At 40.9% G+C, this 15862-nt stretch overlaps 1 protein-coding gene across 1 annotated transcript in view; it reads right to left on the minus strand.

Moving 5' to 3' along the window:
- Nucleotides 1-15091, minus strand: part of prkd2 (protein kinase D2) — a 32905-nt gene extending 17814 nt beyond the window's left edge. The window contains exon 1 of the mRNA XM_068711163.1: nt 13752-15091. Coding sequence (XP_068567264.1) covers nt 13752-14078 — 327 coding nt within the window. The 5' untranslated portion in view covers nt 14079-15091. The remainder of the gene's footprint in view (nt 1-13751) is intronic.
- Between the last annotated feature and the right edge of the window lie 771 nt (nt 15092-15862).

The following is a 15862-nucleotide window of genomic DNA, read 5'->3' on the forward strand; positions in this document are numbered from 1 at the left end:
TCATGATGTCACAAACCATAACGTATTCACTTACTTGATAGTTTTGATTGTTTTAGTTTGCGCGTTAGCTTCATGCTGTCAGAGGTGGATGTTCTAAGTCTTCCTGTTTATTTTGTCCTCTTATCACTTTTAACTTTCCTTACATAGACACAAGAAAACAAGTGTGTATTTGACTACAAGTGGCAAGAGGTACAAAGCTAGTTGAGAGCTTTTGAAGCAGAATGGAGTTTATCAGTGGAAATAACACAAATCCAAATCATGATGTTTGCAAGGAGACATTAAAAGCTACATGCAAAAGCTTCTTTTGTCCTGGATTGAATGCGTTTCCTGTTGAAAACTGATAATGGGGAGGAACAAAGATTACAGTATTGTAACCCGAGGTCTAAAAGCACAGGCGGAGAGCTACAGTGGCTAGAGACATCACATAAACCATGACATTTGCAACTCCCTGAATCAGATTATTCATTCGGTCGATGCTATGGTCCAAAATGTCAGTCTGAGATGGTGGGGTGGGGGTGTTAGATTGGGAAGATGTCAGTGAAATGCCCAACACACCCAAATTGTTGGCAGTTGTAGCCAGGTGCGCCCCCAGTTGAAAAATGTAGTTAGCCTGTGAGTTAGAACAAGAGACACAGGAGGGACTGTTTTAAACAACAGGGACAACTATTGGGTACATAATGACATTTTCATTTATTGGATGAGGCTAAAAATTGACCAATGACTTTCCTCATATACAAGCATTGCATATAAAGATAACATAAAGTGTTTTTGCACTTAGTATTGGTTGGTGTAAAGGTGTAACGTTTCCTTATGTTCTAAATTATGTGCACAACTACTGTGCTAGACTGTACTGTATACCTTGCCTTTTTAAAACAAATATATATTTAAACCTTTATTTAACCAAGAGAGTCCCATTGAGATTAAAAATCTCTTTTTCAAGGGAGACCTGGCCAAGACAGGCAGCAACATAAGAGACACATAGTTACAGAACAAGACAAGTTAAAAGAAACTAAAAGTTAAGAGATAGTGACGTAACCGAGTTCATTTAAAAAACATTGACATTTTTGGGAACCTGCCTCTATTTCTTTAATTTTAGATTTAAAAGCAGTAAGTGGTATCATTTACTGAAAAACTTTATGTTTTCCCCTGACTCATGCTTTCTGTGTGTATGTGTGTGTGTGTGTGTGTGTGTGTGTGTGTGTGTGTGTGTGTGTGTGTGTGTGTGTGTGTGTAGCTACATAATCAGGTTTACATTCCTGACCTGCTAGTTTCTACATACCAGAGATATCTGTGTAAACCTGTGAGACTGGAGGGGGGAGTGTATCCCAGTCTCACCAACAAGCATAAGAAATCACAAAATGCTATACAAACTTGACCCAAATAACCATGACTGAATAAACACAACACAACAAGCGACAATGTCAATGTGCATACAGAAATGGATTCCTACATAAAACACATAAATATTATAATTTTACAGTGCAAAAAACAGCAAGCGCATGATCTGAAGAAATACAAACAGCCTGGGTTCAACCCACATACACACAGAAATGCACACATTATATTAAAACAAACAAGAAAGAACTAGTCAAAGGTTTAAACAAAAAACTAAAACAAATGGCGGGATGGTGACAATCCAATATTTGTTTTCCCTACAAACTAAACTGAGTAAAGAGCATGTAGATCAAGTTCAGAGTAAATTACAGCAAAAAGAAAATAAATGAAGCATAGTGTGTGTGTGTGTGTGTGTGTGTGTGTGTGTGTGTGTGTGTGTCTGTGTGTGTGTGCAGCTAGTAAGTTGAAGGGGCTTAGTCTCATGCAGGAGCAAAGGGACAAAGAGTCATTCTGCTCCAAGCATCAAGGAGGACGGTGAGGTAACGTGAGAGCCATGACCAGGCATGAGAGAGGGGTCTGAGGATAAAGGACACATGCACTGCTATTCTGAACCAGCTTTTGTAGGTAGTAGCTCTCGTCCCCATCAGCCCCCACCCATCCTCGTCCACCTCCCTGTCTTTCCTTGGCTCGCTCTGAGGAGGTAAGCCGATAGGAACCTTGGATTCAATCCACTCTGTGCAATGAACAAGTCATTGATTCATGACAAGAGGGAGAGACAGAAAACAGGCCTTCATAAGAGAAGAGACAGCAAGTCTGAGAGACAAAGAGAAAATAAAGATGGATGGGAACAAAATGAGCAATAAAATGAGAATGCTGATGCTTATACTGCTTTGCGATTCAACAGCACAATTGTCTGACTGTATTACTAGGTATAACTGCACTACGGTCGAGAGTCAGTGGAAAGACGGTTTGAGTGGACATTGTATACTATCGGTTGGAAGCCCTGAAGTATGGTTGCTGATCAATAAGGGAAACATTATTAATTATTGTAAAAATCTTCAGTTAGTTTCCAAAAAGTAAAAAAAGAAACCAATATGTTTCCGTAATCTACTGTTACAGAAACAGTGAGGAAGACACAATAGATCAATTGTTTTTTTCGCTGGTGAAGCAATATTGCAACATATGGTGCAACTACACTATAGGATATAACTCTAACCCCAAGAAGAATAAGTGAAAGCAGGTCCCTCATTAACATAATTAATTTAATTAATTCATAATTAAATCAGTTTAACAACTTTCACTGTGGTTAAGCAGAAAAACCTTTATCTTAATGTTTGTCTTTTTAAAGTGTAACTTCTTAATGCACAATATACTTACTGAAGCAAAGAAACTTACGAAGGGAATTTAGGAACAGATAAAGTCAGAATTGCTCGTAACAGGGTCATAAACTGGTTAGATCTAATACCACAAACTAGCTTAGCCAGTTGTTACGTGTACCTTAAAGGAATACTTCACCCTTAAAATGTCCATTTGTATATCAATTACTTACTACTTGTTAACAGCAAAACTATACCACCATCTGTTTACAAACTCTAACACAACTCATCCAGTCATATGCTCAGTACTTCCCAAACACATGCATTCTTACTATTAAAAACACTTCTGCTACTACTGTCTCACGCCCTGCGCAGGAGTGCTGCAAATCTTTGCATAAGACGGTAGTGGCATACAAGTTTTTGTCAATATTGCATGAGTTTGGGGAGTACTATGCATACGGCTGGATAAATAACACTTGGATTTATACTGCACAGTCAGTAAATAGATGCTTTGATATTGTTTTGCTGTTGTTGAACCAGGCCTCCATTTACTTCCATTTTTTGGATTCTGGGTTCACCATGCATGAAAAGCAAAGTTTTATTCAGGAATTCAAACACTCAATGATGAGTAATTGATATACAAAATGGAATGTAATTATTGTTGTTTTCATTCGCAGTGACAATCATGTTGAAATGAGAAAAGAGGTGCGGCCTAACGTCTCTGTATGACTGCTTATGGATTACACGGGGCCTTCAGATCAAATGGAACAACAACAACAGTCAAATGATCTGAGAATGACTAATGTAAACAAACACACGTGCTTCAGAGGCCTGTGGTGACATCTTCCTACAGTTATACATTACAAGACTGTATTCAAATATATTAGAGAGCAGTTAACACCTCTAACCTCTAAGGCCCTTCATCCCTTTAGTGCCAAGGTTAATAATCCTCTAATATTCCTTTGATAGATTGTCAAATCTATCTAAAAGGAGTTCTCCAGAGTTACCATAAAGAAAGAAAAAAAACACACACGCACAGGGCCATGTGGAGCAATCTCCATATGCCAAGAGTGCTATTGACACACAAACACTTCAAGCTGCATGTTGAGGGCCACAATAGGCACATTACTACACTCTGAGTCATCCCCTTTTCCTTTATGCCCGTTACCCTCTTCTCTCCACGTGCTGTTCTTTATCTCCCTCTTTTCCCTCCTCTCTCCTATGTGTGGCATGGCTTTAGATCCTAATTGAAAGAAAGTAGGGGGAGAAAACGCTGCAGGCTGTACACTGAACTGAAAAGCTGAGTTGCTGTCGCTTCAACTCTAACCAAACGCTGGTTCTCTTGAAAATTGTAATTGTAGACCCACTAAACTATACTGTAACTTGAGGTTTGCTCTGCACAAATACTGTACCAACACAGAAACGTGCAGAAGAGCCACCATCTTATCAGTATTACGCTTAACTGCAACCACATCTACTTGATGGACCGGCTGTCAATGTAGCCGACTTGACAACTTTCTCACTAGATTTAGCGACTTTTAGAGCTAGTGCAACTAGCTACTTTCATTAGAAAAGAGTTGTAAACACTGGGCTGGGATTTTAGTTTGGGTCATTTTAAATATCTAGCATATAGAAGGCTGGATGTTTCTCCCCATTTCTAGTCTTTGGGATAACTATTGCTTTAAGGCATGAAACAATAGCATAACACAAATTTAAAGTCATCATGGTGAATATCCAACCCCATGTTGAGTATTAAAGGCCTTACTGATGGAGACAAACTATTTTCTAGTTGCTTCTTCCAGTCTTCAATATTGATGTCATGTGTTTATCTAGTGAGGCAAGTCTGTGGTTTTGCCCATTTCCCCTCATAACTGACCATCCCCTGCATGCACAGGCATCTCACCATGTGTCTGGGTCATACTAACACACACACACACACACACACACACACACACACACACACACACACACACACACACACACACACACACACACACACACACACACACACACACACACACACACACACGCCCCTGACCAACCCAACCCACCCTGTTAACCCTCACACTGAGCCCATTGTCCACAGTCTGCCCAAGAACTCCTTCTCAAACACACATTTCACACACCTGACATGACAGCAGCAAATAGTTGTATGCTGCGTAGCAATGTAGCTCTCCTGTTTTTCTATGAGATCGTGCAAGACATCTTACTGTGCTTCAATATCCGTCTCACTTTGAACTTTTTTTGTCTTTTTAACTTTTAACTTCACTTAACGACAAAACAGCCAAAAGTGTGACACTTATAATTTACTCAGTTTTGAGCTATTTCAATGGCAGTCACTAACCACAGTAGCTAACCTCAGTCTCTCTCTCTCTGTGTAATGAAATGTGCGTTTGTGTGTTTGTGTGTTTGTGTGTGTGTGTGTGTGTGTGTGTGTGTGTGTGTGTGTGTGTGTGTGTGTGTGTGTGTGTGTGTGTTCTCTAACTGGTACAAACTCTCCACATGCCACCAAATGCTGCTCAGCTCTGCGGCACCCAATTGGATTACGGCACAAGACCGTTTTTACCGATGCTAATCGCCAGATTAGTATCATAAGGTCTGCTTTGCTCAGAACAAGAGAAGGAATGCAGGGGTAAGAGAGGCCGAATGGGCCCAGAAACACGTAAATGACAAACAAATAATTTCTACTATGAAAACATTACACTCAAAAACTAATGTTGAGATCTGGGAAAACAGCAACATCAATAATAGAATTTGGTGTGGCAAGACACACACGCTTTCAAACAATTAGACAGATTGACTCAAGAGTTGGCTTAGTAATATCTAATTTCAATGTAAAACTGAAAGTTAACGCACCCAAAATGCACAAAACATTCCCTCATTGCGCAGGAAAACTGTGTTCAAAACTATGCCAAGTATGGTGGTTAAGTCGAGTCAAATAAATTGTATGTTTAGCCCTAAAAATCACAAATTTGCCTCAAAGGGCTTCACAGTCAACAACATAAGACACCCTCAGTCCTAAGGGCCCTATTTTCGTGGCACCACTCTGACCGTTGTGGCCATTTCCTCAGATCAAATACGCAGGAATAACAGAATGATGCTTAACATGTAAACAAACAGTTTAATCAAATGCTGTGCAGCCAGTAGATGTGTTTAAATCTGCATCAACGTTTAATATGATTAAAGCAGGAACTGAGATGAATCATTTCTGAATAAATTAACATGGGTGATTCTCACAGTATCTGCTGTCCACAGCTGCTTTATATTGTCAGAAAACCTTCCACTGCAGTTCATTAAATATAGATATATGAGCAGGAGGATTAAAGATCAAGCTGCCGTGTTATGAGGAAGTAGTATGTCCCGATTGAATGCCTACTGCATGCAACAGTACATACTTTGTAAGGGCAGCTGCAGCGTGTACTGAAAGTAAAAAGAAAAAGTATGCCATTTTCAACGCAGCTTGTGTGTGCAGGTCGTGCTGGTCTGCGACATCCAGACAACCACATGATTTTCCATTTGTTGAGCTGTTGTTGTTGCCTGAGATCGACTGTGATTCCGCTTCACCCAGCCCTTTCGCATTTTGCACCGCCGCACATACATAAAGCAAAATGGCAAGTGAGATTAAAATACTCTCAGTATCGCTAAGGAAGAACTGCAAAAAATTTGAAAAGTTTAATGGTGAACAGTGAGTCTCTAAATTAATGCTGACTGTTTACAAAGGACAGTTTGAGAAATAAATACTGTTCTTTGTCTATTCCAAATAAGTTTGACCAAGCAAGGGTTGGTTTAAAACCTGTTTTAGAATATGTATGATGATTGTTTCTTCCTCGTTCAGACTTCGTTTTAGGGAGGTTTGTTCGAAGTCCCAGTTCATAGCAGGTACCTTGGTGAGTAGAATGTTACCAGTTAAAATGATGACCAAAATGATCCTTTAATACATTGATTGTTGTTGTGCATTCACAGAAATGTTCATTTCAAGATCACAAACCCTCCAACTCTCCATCTATCATCCCCACCTTTCTTTCTCTCCCTCTGATACACATCCGTGGCGCTGGGCTACGGCCAGCGGTGTGTGCTTTGAATAATCAAATGTCTTTGTGTGGACTAAGCTTCCCCTGCAGCTCGCCGCTAACAGCCAGGGAGACACCAGGCACGGTCACCCATGCAAAGCTTTTCCGCTACCATGCAAATAGTCGCAAAGAGAGAGGAGAGGTATGGGTAAGCAGAACTGATACATGTTGCTGTGGGTTTACCCTTTTCAAAATAGACACTACTTTACACACCTTTATGGCAGTATGGGTTTAGTAGTAATAGCCTCTGTAAGGTTCGGAGCGTTTGGCTATCAGCTGTGCTATCTTCACTAAATCATCAAATGGCGTGCGATCTGATAAAGGCGTAGTTTGTTTTTTCACTTGTATGTCCACCTGCCAATGTCTGCCATTTATTCATTGACTAACAAAGGTTTGGGTTGATAGGCAGAGAGTATTTGCCCAGTGGCTCTGACACATAAAGAAGGCTTTTTAATAATCCAAGCAGCACATAACGTGTGTGTCTCTGTGTGTGTGTGTGTGTGTGTGTGTGTGTGTGTGTGTGTGTGTGTGTGTGTGTGTGTGTGTGTGTGTGTGTGTGTGTGTGTGTGTGTGTGTGTGTCTGGTGTGTAGAATACATGTGCAAGAGAGTGAGGTAAACAGGAGGTGGTGTGTATGATCCCATTCCCAGGACCAAACTGCTTCTCGAGGGAGATAAAGAAAGGGACCCTTCCAAAACGGAGGTGGAAACAATAGCCAGGGCAGGGGCTCTCAGCAACAACTGTGTGTGTCTGTGTTTAGTTGCGAATATTTCTTTGTACTTTCAATGACCTAACTAAAGAACAAAACAAAAAAACCTTCTATCCTCATTTATTTACAATAGCTAACAGAATCAGAGAGTCTCTTGTTACACGATATAGAAATAAATGAAACTGTAGATGCAAGTTGACTACAGAATTTCTACATTATATACAAATTAATTCTCATCAATGTGTTTCCTGCGAATCCACTGCTGGATTGAACACAGCTCGCTGGCAGTTACATGTGTCGTAACTCATCACAGATTAGTCTGCAGAGACACACAATAAAAGTAATGTGACCACAGCAAACATTGACAGGACTCAGCAGGTTCTCACATGCTGACACACATATAGTGAAACACACCCACTGGCGTCAGTCAACACAAGTCGTGCGTCTCTTTCATGACAAAATGAAACAAGTTGTTAATGTTGTTAAGCTCACACACCTTTTGGCAAACTAGGAGAAGGAGGAAATACAAAGCCAGACCTGACCAAAAAGTATGTTAACTATTGTAGCTCCTTGTGTAGTTAAATTGTAAGACCTGGCTTAACCTGTCACCAATGTGTAATATTTACCGTAAAATTAATTGTAGCTGAGGTAACCACTTGAAAAATGGGAGAACAGGATTTTTGACTCATCAAAGTATGCGTCCTCCAAACCTGTATTGTCCTGCCTTGTACAACCAGGCAAGTGTGGATTTCCCCATAGTTGTCCACCGACTTAAAGTGTGTTCAAGGGGGCAAACATCCTAAAGAAAAGGTGAGACAGGGAGGGCAGTGGTTGTAGGTGGATGAGTACAAAGAGAGGAAAGTGGATGAGGTGGGATGCGACGAGGAAGAGGACGCAGAGCGTGAGAGGAAGTTGACGATAAGGCAGGCAGAAGGGACCGGAGATGAGAGGATAAGGAGAGGAAATAAAGCATCTAAAGAGGAAGTAGCGAGGGAAAAAGGCGCAACAGGAGGGAGAGTAGGAGGCCGTCCTCCCACAGACAGTAGAGGAAGAAGATGTCAGTAGCTTTTTATCTCAAGAAACAAAGAGAAGAGTACTCTGTTAGCTAACTGAATTTCTCTTAATTTTAGTATTTAATCCAACATTATCATTACTCAAACTGGAAAATAAATAATATAAATAAGCAGACTATATTTTCAGTCAACAACTTATAGAATATGATCAATAATTAGAGTGAGATCAAAGGCCTATTTAAAAGTTATATAATAACAACACTGTAGATGGGGGAACACAAAGGTACAATGAGGAAAGGAAATAGCGACAGGGAAAATATAAGAGGGTCAGTGAGGCCTGCCCAACAAAAGAGCAAATACATCAGAGCTGCATCACAGTTGAATGGAGACAGACCTCTGGTTTCCAGGCCACACTATTACTTCTTGTTCCATCTGGAGGAGAAGGGGGTTGGGGCAGCTGGAGGTAGGCCAGCTAAATGGGATTTTGGCAAGCACTACTGCCAGGTATACGGCTAAGCAAGGTTTTAGAAAAGGTGTGGGAAGTGTGGGCTCTAGATGCCGCGAATAAAGGTTGGATTTTGAATTCTGGCACTGAGAGACAAGGCTTAATGCCCAGTTCAGGAGACTACGAACAAGAGCTATAGGATGGCCATTGACTCTGGGTTAGTGTTGGAAGTTGAAGCCAGGGGAGTGTGTGCTCCTACACAGAGAAGTGAATGGAAAAACGTGTCAATGGAACACAAGGAAGGAGCCTGTGAATAAACAGAACCAGTGACTCACCCTTTCTGGGATGGGAGAGATGACTGTAGGCGGGGGTGTGGGGTACCAAACTGCCTTCAATACCCCTTCTAAATACACCAGTGTAGGCATTCATGCGTGCACACACAGTCCAACTCATGTGTCGCACTCAAGTTAGCCCGACCAGGACAAGCTGTCTATTGTCCAAATCTCCCACCTAAAGCTGTAGCTCCTAGCAGGGCAGGAATTCTGGATTCAAGGGGATTTTAGGGATTGCTGAGGGTGAGGGTGTGTGTGTGTGTGTGTGTGTGTGTGTGTGTGTGTGTGTGTGTGTGTGTGTAAGTGTGAGTGTCTGCTCTAACAAGGCTTGAGAAAGATCAGGCTCAGGGAATGAAGGTACTTTTTCAGATTTTTTCTTTACTTTCAAAAAAACAAAAAAACAAGTGAACACTCGAGGATGGACAAGGAACAACAATGTCTCTGGAGACCACCTATTCCCTCTGGACCACACAACAAAAACACTTCTGAATTTGTATACTGCTTATGGTTGTATTAGTTTTAAAACAAAAGCGAGACTGAAACACCTGCCATTGCTACACGACAGTTTTAAACAATAGACGTTACAGAAACTAGGCATTAAATCACTATAAGTTCATCCTTTGATCAATCCCTGTTGGGAAATTCCTGCTCTGCATTTGACCAATCTTTAACACTTAGGAGCAGTGGACATCTATCGTTAACTTAGGTCAGAGCTTTTGTCAAAATCAATGGCAAGAGTATCTTAACACAAATCTTTTATATCTTTTAGGATGGAAGGAAACACAAAGATAATGCAAACTCCACACAGTGGCGCAGTTATCTTACAATAGACCTGACCCAACACCAATAGACAAACCAGACTGATGCAAACATGCCAGTAACAACTCAAGTATCAAGCTTAATCCTTAAAGACACCTGTGCTTATCTTTAATTAAATCAACCTTCGTACATCAAAGAAAAAAATCATCTTATTCCACATTGTCTGATAGCATCACTATATATATTCTTTATTATCTTGTTCCAGCATATCATTACAGCTATACAATGTTTGTTTTTGTATTTCTTAAGGCGGAACCTGTTCATCAAATCAAAATATTTTAGATATCTAGTATAGATGTCCAGCCTCACATATTTGGGCTCCTTGAAGCTGTTGTGAGTTTCGGAGTTCTGTGAGTTTGGTCAGTCATTGAACAGAGTATTGAGTGTCCTTTTGTGGGGGCAGCGGAACTGAAGATGCAGAAAAGGAAGAAGTGAGGAAGAACCAAACCGTAAAAGAAGGCCAATTTCTTTCTTTTGCTAACAAGGGAGTCTTTTCCTTAATTAGATGCTGTCGAAAACCCCAAACTGGTACCCAATGTATATATAGTATTCTGCAGAGAAATCAACATTCCTTTCTCTGTCTTAAAACACAGAAAACTTTAAGTCTAGATGAGCGTTACCATGTTGGAAGCGCATTGTACGTAGTTGTTATGTTACCTTGGTTGTTTATTAATTACCCTCAGTGAGACCTTACTCCATGTCACACTGACTTTTCTACATTCTACCATTCAAGTCACTGCTAGTGTGGTATCGCCCACAAATCCATGCACACACATACAACAGGCTACAACAGAATACTGCATCATCCCAACATCATTATACATTTAAAATTCTCCAGCTGACCAACGCCATAATGTGCTATTTACATAATTGCAAGCAGTACAAAAGCTGTGATCGGAGCCTCACTATTTGCCATTATTTATCAGAGGTGTAATGACGTTAATTTCTTTCTTGAACATCTCCACACTGATCTACCAACAGAAATGTATTAAAAGAAGTCTGAATCTAAATGTAGAGGCTTCTTAGACCTCACTGGTTAATCATGGTGACCAACTAAAGAGCCTTCTACTCCTTGTCGAATGTCTTATTAGCTTTCCAACTTTATTTGTGATTTTAATAAAGGCAAATCTCTGCACTTTAAACACCAAAGAGTTTTTTTTTTTTAGCACAACAACTTTTACTGTGAAGCAGTTGCAGGTGTTGTTGAGTCACAGAGGCAACTGGCTAGTTGATAAAAGTTTGTAAATCTGTAAGTCGTTATTTGGACATTTCGTAGTGCGTTTTTAATGCGCAATCAGTTAAAAACTATGCAAACACTTTGAATGTCATGAAAGCTATGGAAACTCAAGGCAACGTAAATTAAGTCTTACCAAATATGAAAAAGACAAACATGAGAGTTTCAAAACTTCCAACAACAACCTCTCTTACATTACACAGGAGAGTTCTGGTTTGTTAGAGAAAAACACAAAAAAAAGAAGAAGAAAAGAAGACAAAGTCAGAGAGCTGCAGCTGTTGTTTACATCGTGAAGCTGGTAAGCAACACCTCTTACTTGTTCCAATCATACGGAAACACAGTTGGGAGCACACACTCTAGCTACTGATCTCAGTAGTACAGCGTGGTGAGTGGAGATCCAGCATCAGATAGAACAGCTGAAGGATCTCACTAAATCAAATACATGACAGAGAGCCACTTCTATGAGGAGAAAACAAAGGTTGTTGCGCACAGGAACAGATTAGCTGTGTGGGTAAACAGGCTGGAGACAGCACCAGAATTTCCTGGAAGATTTAAGATTGTGGGGAGCTTTACAAAGCTGCTTTACAAAGGCTGTTGAAATCTGCTAATCTAAACACCTACTAGGCTAATTGGCTGATAAAAGCACATCAAACTACCTGTAGGATAACGTTCCCTCCTCGATGTGTTTTCTACTATATATGTACATGTTGAAAATGTGCTAGCCTATATAGTCGGTGATTCTCAAACAATGTAAAGACCACATTCCCCATAACACTCATTACTTCCTGTTGCAAAGAGGATGTCACTACCTCCCCCCAACCCTGCACATGTTTGTTGTGAATTTTTCTTGTTTTCAGTTAAATAGAAATAAATTGTTATTATCCTCATAGTTTTAGAAACTCACATGAGTCTTAACAGTTTGCCCTTCTCGTGTTTTATAGACCAAAGCTTTTGATATGATAGGCTTGTTTGTTTCAAAATCAACTGTGATCAATATTTATACAGTTAAAATGCTGAATGCCACATTTTAAATACTGCTAGTAGACGAAAAATATCCAAGTTGCAGAAGACTTAAAAACAATAATGTGCACACACACACACATGTTCAAAAGTTAAAAAAAGCATGCAATAAAAATCTTTAGAAAGACTGACAATTATTCAAATTGTTTGGACAAGGCCTTATATATGGCTATAAATTAAAGTGATCAGTGACTGGTAAAAACAAGGACATAATTCAATGAAGCGCTCAGCAAAGACACTAAAATTGGCCTGATGTGATCATTTCTTTTGGTATGAAATGCAAAACCTCTGAGGAGAGTGAAACTTTGCAAAACCTCTGAGGAGACTTTTGATCTTGACAAAGACAGGTTACATCCAGGCATGGAGCACATTGTGATTATCCTCTATATATATTCAGCAACTTTCTTATTTAGTTAAACTGAAGGAAAGTAAAAGTGCTCCTCAACATTTGGAAACTGACTTCCTTTTGCTTTAAGCATCTTAGGCATGCAATAAAGTAAAAAATAAAAGTATAAGAAGTGCTGTAATTATTGTCCTATGTTGGAGAAATTGATCATACCGTTCTCTTATAACTTGTATGGCTTAAACCTGCATGTATTCATTTTAACCCAAATAATACATGTTATATCGAATGTATTTTCATGTCTAACCCTCTTCCCTCAACAACAATACCAAGGCTGGGAACTCGGCCTTGGTGGATGCATCACCAGGCAGAGGAGGAGGACATCTGCGAAGGGAGGGGAGGGGGCGAGATAATGTGCATATTATACTTTGTTATACTATTCCTTGTTGTTAGACCTCCGAACCATCTGTGGGGAAAGAGCTCTATTCATTCAGCTGAATTATTACAAATTGTCTGTTCATTAAATATGATTTTAATAATTTAGGAAGTTCGTCATCTCGGTTATTTCTCACAGGGAGGTTAAAAAGATTTTTTTTTTCCACAACATCCTACATTTCCTGTTTCATGTACAGCACACATGCTGGCCCATGCATGAACAGCCAGATGAAACTAAGCCCATCAAACATCCCTCGGCTAGCCTGAATGTGGCATAACAAAGCCTAATTGAACAGAGTGTCCTCCAACTGTGTGAGAGGAGGACAAAAATGCTAATTGCTGTAAATAGAGCGGAGCAAAATTGTGACATTTTGTACATTGTCACTGCCGCTGGTTCAAATACTTTGTCTGCTTGCATGTTTAAACACCTCCATTTACATATGAGAATAGTACAGTGATTACAAACGTTTTTTGTAGGACAGAGACACTTAAACAGACAGTGAAAAGAGAAATACAGCCCTCCAACTGGTCAACAGTTTACAGACAGACATGAAAGTGTGGCACGAGAGCCTCGGACATAAACAGCTTTCCACCTGGGGGGAGGCATACGCCCAGTTTTACCTGACATGCCACCCTCCCCAGGTTACACATATTAACCCACCACACGTACACATTTCCTACCTTGGTGTCAACAATGGAGCAGGCAATTTGTTTCACATAGGCCAGGTCAGCACTCTGGGGCATCAGGACAGATTCTCTGGTCAGGCCGATCTGGATGATGAAGGACACCCCTGCTGGAGTGGGAGGCAGTGAGGGTATCACAGCCCCACTGGGACCCTGCACTGGTGTCAGGTCCATCATAGGAAAACCCCCCTGAGCAGGCATGGAGGGCATGGATATGGGGGTCCCCTGCTGCATCACAGCTGAGCCTGGTGGTGAGGACCCAACGGGGGGGAAAAAGACCTGGGCCATGGCCCCTGAGGACATACAAGGGCTAGCGTTAGCCATTCAAGAGTCTTGTTTATCTTAGCATACACACTCACGAACACACAGCCGAGTTCTCATATAAACCCCACACTCATTCAAACTGTCTCAGTGGTGGGTTCACACACTGACACATGGACACACACACACGCTGAGCAGAGAGTCCTGGTTCCTCTGTGTCCTGTGTCAACCCCCCAACCACTGGATTAAGGAAGAAAACCTTATCCAGGAAGTTGTGTTATTTTCTTTTCTTCCTTTCTGCCACTTCGTTCGTGCTCTCTCCTCTTCAGACTCCTGTTATTGTCCTGGCATGACAAGCATGAGCAATGTTGTGTGAGAGACTCATACGCCTCCCTTCCCTCCTTCAGCTCTCCGGACTAAAGAAGTTGATGTGCAGGGGGAGAAAGTCCAAACTTGATTGTGAAACTCCCAGCCGTATGGGAGAGAAAAAAACAAAAACAAAAACAATGCCAAACTTTGTTGTGCCTCTTCTCCAGGCTGAGTTACAAAATGGCCTCCTTAAACAGGAAACTAAGAATGAAGGAGAGCAAGAGACTGCACTCCTTTTACGAGTGTTGCCCTGTTTCAGTTTCAGCCTCAGTTGAGTCTTTTTCTTGTGAAAAAGCACACAGAGAGTGTGAGAGCCGTCTGAGGGTACCTCCCTCTCCCCCTCCCTCCTGCCCTCTCGTATGTGAACTTGCCACAGCCAGGGAGGAAGTGAAATGACTGACAGAGCCTGGAGCCAATAGCCTCTCAGAAGGTCCCGCCCTCTGACTCCTTACTGCCTGGCTTCTCCCTCCTCTTTTTTCTCCTCTTTCTCGTTCCCTTCCTTGCTTGCTTTGGGGTTATTGGTGTTGTTTGCTCCCTCCCTGAGTCCAGGCCAGCAAAGATCCGCTTACACTGCCTGCGGGGGCAGCTCCGCGCTCAAAAACCCTCCCATCTCTTCCTCATCTTCTCTCTTTCCGTCTTCCTGTGACATTCTATTGCCTGCTTTATTTCTTCCTTTGTAACACCTTTCCTCCTTGCATTTTTTTTTATTAGACACACCTCTGCCAGTAGGGCCACACCTATTTCAGAGCTGTGTTCATTCAAAGTTGATTGCAAGTTCCATTAAAATGAGGAACTTTCATGGTAAGGGAGGAGGTGTTGCTCTGCACACACCAGAATATACAGTAGCTTAGAAATTAGGCTGGGTCACCACAATCATGAACATGACTGACTCTGCACCGCTAATCTTACTTTACATTGACATCATTCAGATTAAAATAATGATTTATTACATTTAGTCCTAAACAAGTCCCTAAATAGTTACTGAAACTCGCTGACCACATGGAGTTCCTCCCAGGGACATCACATCGCACTGTGGAGCCGTCTCACAGCTTCCAATAATAATAAATATTAAAACTAAGACAAGAGATCACAATAAGTAAGCAGCAGCAAATAATGCTTGCCATGACTCTACTTTTCACCACAAGAGGGCAGTGTTTGATTAATTCCTAAGTATAGATGAGGTCATAGGGCTGCATTGTTGCCCAGTCACCTGGAGATTTGGCCTAATATTACAAATGGACATATAACCACAGGCGAAACACAGGAGTGTTCCATTGAAATCCCATTTACCAATTGTGTATAACATGTTTTTGTGTGTAGGCTGAAAGATAAAACTGTATTTTAAAAAAAAAAGACAAAAATGAAACAATTTTACAAATCTTATTTACCCTGCTGCTGAAATTAAACAATTAGCAATTGCAATGTGAAGATTTGATGTACAAACATAGATGACATACTCTTTGAGTGCAAAGTCAGCC

The sequence above is a fragment of the Cebidichthys violaceus genome, unplaced genomic scaffold (genome assembly GCF_023349555.1).
Source record: "Cebidichthys violaceus isolate CVI_PGR_0920_01 unplaced genomic scaffold, fCebVio1.0.p SCAF_1, whole genome shotgun sequence".
NCBI lineage: Eukaryota > Metazoa > Chordata > Actinopteri > Perciformes > Stichaeidae > Cebidichthys > Cebidichthys violaceus.